The sequence below is a fragment of the Setaria italica genome, chromosome IX (assembly GCF_000263155.2).
Source record: "Setaria italica strain Yugu1 chromosome IX, Setaria_italica_v2.0, whole genome shotgun sequence".
In the NCBI taxonomy this organism is placed as follows: domain Eukaryota; kingdom Viridiplantae; phylum Streptophyta; class Magnoliopsida; order Poales; family Poaceae; genus Setaria; species Setaria italica.
The window spans coordinates 15,396,078-15,400,476 of NC_028458.1; the positions used below are offsets into that span (position 1 = coordinate 15,396,078).

The 4,399-nt window shown below is 54.5% G+C and overlaps 1 protein-coding gene across 1 annotated transcript; it reads left to right on the forward strand.

Moving 5' to 3' along the window:
• The first annotated feature begins 2,959 nt into the window (after positions 1-2,959).
• On the forward strand, positions 2,960-3,979 carry LOC101779079 (BTB/POZ and MATH domain-containing protein 1). Its single transcript, XM_004986424.2, has one exon. The coding sequence runs from the start codon at positions 2,960-2,962 to the stop codon at positions 3,977-3,979; it is 1,020 nt and encodes a 339-aa protein (XP_004986481.2).
• Positions 3,980-4,399: the final 420 nt, after the last annotated feature.

Genomic DNA, 4,399 nt, shown 5'->3' on the forward strand with positions numbered 1-4,399 from the left:
GTCCTCTCTGGGACGACGGCCGCGTGCTGAAAGACGCATACCAGGCACACCCTGGCGAAGAAGAAGCGGCAGACATCGCACCGGCAGACATGCCGCCACGGCCGATCCGCAATCCGCCCCGGAAAGAAACAGCAAGCCGGGCACCTTCGGTCGTCGGGGACGGGGAGGGGGGCCCAGTGCGCCTGCGGCGGCCGCTGAAGGCCGGGACTCAAGTTCTGGAAGGCGGGCGCCTCGCCGCCCTGGTGTCCCGTCGAGGCGTTCTCGGCGGCGGCGGCGGCCGCAGCGCAGGCGCAGTACACGCAGATGGTGTTGTCGAAGAAGAAGGAGTAGCGGCACACCGGGCACACCATGGGCGGAGGCGGCCTGATTCCGGAGCCCCGCGGCGCTTGCCCCTGGAGCTGGAGGCCGTGACCGGGAATGCTCCCTCCGGCTCCGAGAACGACGCCGGGCTGCTGCCCCGTCGGGCGGCCCCGCGGCTCGTTGGCGACCGGGGCGGAGCGCGGGGCGTTCTGGCCGGGGTTCTCTGCAGCGAACCAAGAAACGAACGAGAAATTCAGAACGGCGCGCGCAAGAAGAAGAGGGGGAGCAAGAACAAGGCGCTGCGCGCGTCGATTTTCTTGGGCACCCACGCACCTCGGATTTGCAGGGCCCCGAACGCGCCCGCGGAGCGGTTGCTGCCGTCCTCGCGGCCATATGGCGCCGGCACCCACGCCACCTCCCTAATCTCCGTCCTCCGGGCACTTTCGGGCGGCCGATCCCAATCGTTGTTCTTGTACTCCATGGTACCCTTGCCCTTGCGATCTTCCATCCCGGCTCCGCGAACGCGCCTCTTGCCGAACGACGGAGCCGACGGGGGCGGGGCAGAAGAATCGGTCGAGCGCCTCCTTTGCTTCTCTCGCCGAGGCGGTTGCGCTGTGCTCAAGGAAGCACGGTAAGGAAGCGGGAGGGCGAGAAGGAGTTCAAGGGGGTAGAGAGGCGCTGCAACGAGGAAGACGAGGATATATAGAAGGCTCTCTGGGCTTGCCGTTGCGGCGTGGCGGTTGGAACGGCGTGTGCTTTTTTTTTGATAATTTTTTTTTTTGATAAATGGAACGGCGTGTGCTTCCAGAAGCGAAACCGGATTTGGGGAATGGGAGACCTGGGCCAAATGCGGAGGAGCTACAGCTGACTTATGGGCCACAAGGAATTTACTCAGAGATTGTTTAGCTAATTCTAATCCATGATAAAATAGGCAAGCGGATTTTCTCTGTGATTCTTGTCGAAAATGTGGAGGATGCTTTATAGACTGAAAATGATCAACCGACTAGGCCACTACTGAAAACGTACCAAATCTTAACATTTCTATGCATGCTATTCATGGTAAAAGTTCAGCTGCTAGTATATTTGTACTTTTTGCTGAAAATTGGCAACAAAATTGCAACTGCATTAGTATAAGTTTGCAATCAAAGCTCAATGCAAATAGCCATTGTCCCTGAAGTTAAATAGTATTTGGTTTGTGCTAAGGTAATGTAAACGTAAAAGGAATCAGATTACAGTATATTTGACGGCGGAATAGATGATTACCCTCTTTGTTTGGTTGCACTATGGTAACGTAATTAGATTGCGTTGTGGGCGTTGTATCTGATTACGGTGGAGGAGGAGGGGTAATAGATATTATTTAAATAAGGAATTCGATTACAGTGTCAATTGATTACAAACCACCATAACCAAACATATGTAATGGGATTCGTTACCTTTTTGTAATTAGATTATGTTACATTTGAGCTAACCAAATGGTAGCTGGTAACGGTTGTGATATGCACAGTGACGCAGCCGCTTGCATCAGATGCCCCGTACTCCATTCAAGAACAACAAAGAAATTCAGAAACTGAAGAACACACAAGATGCTGCCTGAACCGATGTGGACCCTTGAAGGCTTAGTAATGAGTTTTACTTTAAAAGTCTACTCAATAGGAAAACAGGCCTAAAACCACCAAAAGAACAGTATCAGGTGCAATGGGGAACGGGATTAAATGGTAGCCATCGGATGCATGATGAACGGGTTCTTCAGAAGCGTTCCTGCACACAATGCGCAAAGGGCAAAAAGTTCACAGGAACGGCTACTTCGTCTTGGCGCTTCTCTGAACGTTACAGGAACTGAACTTCTTCAGAAATCGCACTTCTTCAGACTTGATCCTATCCGTCCGGGTGCCCCGATCGGCATGAGCCCGAGAACAGGAGTTGCCACGGCACCAGGGTCGGCGCTCTTGCAGCCTCCACACCCGGCCGTTGCCCATGTGCCGGAGCTACTGCTGCTGGTGCGCGCCGGCACCGACGGGCGGAGGAAGTTTCTGGTGTTGTTGAGGCCGAGGGGGGCGCTGATCGTGGGGTTGGGGAGGGCGCGAGGTCGCCTGGACCGCCGCCTGCGCGGTGGCGCAGGGCTGGCCCACGGCGTCGTTGAAGCTGCAGATGTTGACACTGCACGCCGGGCACCTGCGGCTCGCGGGGATGGGCACTGGCTGCTTCACGAGTGTTCCCCACCGCCGCGTGGAGAGGGGCTCGCCGGCGTGGGGCACTGGATGCGCCTGCGGCGGCCCCAGAAGGCCGGGACGCGAGTTCTCGATCGCGGGCGGTCCTCCGGGCGCCCCGCCTTGCTGTTGTCCCATCGGGCGGTTGACGACCAACGCAGGTATGCCGGCGACCATCGCCCCTGAAGGCCGTGAGGAGGACGTTGCTGGACGTCTCCGAGCAGTGGACTCGGAGTACTCCGCCGACTCCGAGTCTCCTCCGAGCCGACTTCGATCAGTACCCGACTATCCAAGATTCCAAGAAGGCCCGGCGCTGTATAGAAGGTTTGGGCCCGCCCCGGTTTTGCTCCACATACCATCCCCAAACGCCTGACTCTAGTGTCAGAGCTCAGAACTCGTGGGCGATCTGTGATTTCCGTCGAATCTTGTGAAAACTCAAATCCCTCGCCGCCATGCCGGCGCCGGATTTCACCTCCGCCAACGTCGGGGACGCGGTGATGACCAGCTACCTTCTCGACCTCGATCACTACTGGCAAATAAAGCAGCTGCACCCCAATGGCCAGCGGATCACATCTCCCCCCTTCAAAGCTGGAGGTTGCTCCTGGCGCATCCACTACTACCCCAATGGCGTCTCCTCCTCCTGCGAAGATTACATATCAATCTTCGTCGCCCTTGACAGCAGAGTCTCCGAGCCCGTCAAGGTATGGTCTAGGTTCACCCTGCTTGACCTGGCCGCGGAAGAACCAGTGCCAGGTCACTCCGTGTACACGGAATTAAGGGAGTGCTCTGAAGTCGGCGCCACCCACGGTTGCGATCTTTTCATCCGGAAGAAGTTTTTGGAGACGTCAGGGCATCTCCTTAACGGCTGCTTCGCTATCTTGTGGGAAGTCTTCGTGGACAGGGCAACGCCGCAGCATGACTTCTCGGACGCCGACGTCATGTTCCAAGTCGGCGACGAGGTGTTCAGCGCCCACAGGAGTGTTCTTGCGGCAAGGTCGCCGGTCTTTGAGGCGGAGCTCAATAGCGTGACGAGAGTGGCAGGAGAGTGCATACGGATCGATGATATGCTTCCTCAGGTGTTCGAGAGCCTGCTACACTTCGTATACACAGATTCGTTGCCGGAGATGACTGGGGCAGAAGAGCCTATGATGGCTGAGCACCTGCTGGTAGCGGCGGACAGGTTCGGCATGCAGGATCTCAAGCTGATCTGCGAGGAGAAACTGTTGTGCACGGATATAAACGAGGACACGATTGCAAAGATGCTGAGACTTGCTGTACAACACCACTGCCGTTTGCTCAGGGACGCTTGCATTGAGTTCCTTGAAGATCCTCCTGTACTCCAAGCAGTCATGGCAAACGACGACGAGGACTTACTTGAGCTTGTGGCTAAGACTTGCCCTGCGGTTTTGAAGGAGTTGTGCGCTTGTGATGAGGATGGCTGTATGCAAGACGAGTTGGCCATGTGCTTCTGAGGAAATTTCTTGGAGGAATGTTCTAATCCCTTAATACTAGACATGTGCTTATGGGAAAGCTAGTGGTGAATGGGAATCAATTAGTAACTATAAGTACTGATTCTAGTAGTCATATGCAGTGGTATGTTGTATAATCCTTAGTACGAAATAGTATGCTAGGCCATCTGGACTTTTTCTGTTAGTCCGGTCCTTTTGTGGTGATCTTGAAATTCTATGTATGACAAGGAAAGTATTTTTTCTTATTCCAGTGACATTCACAATTAGTTATGGTTTATATGCAAATGAAACCTTTTCTGTACATTATCCAGTCATTGTATTCTTAGTTTTCTGTAGGCTTGCACTCTCATTTTCAAATCTGAACCTGTCTGATTTCTTCAGCGATTGGTTTTTAACACAAAAGTTTCTTGTCTGATGATCTTT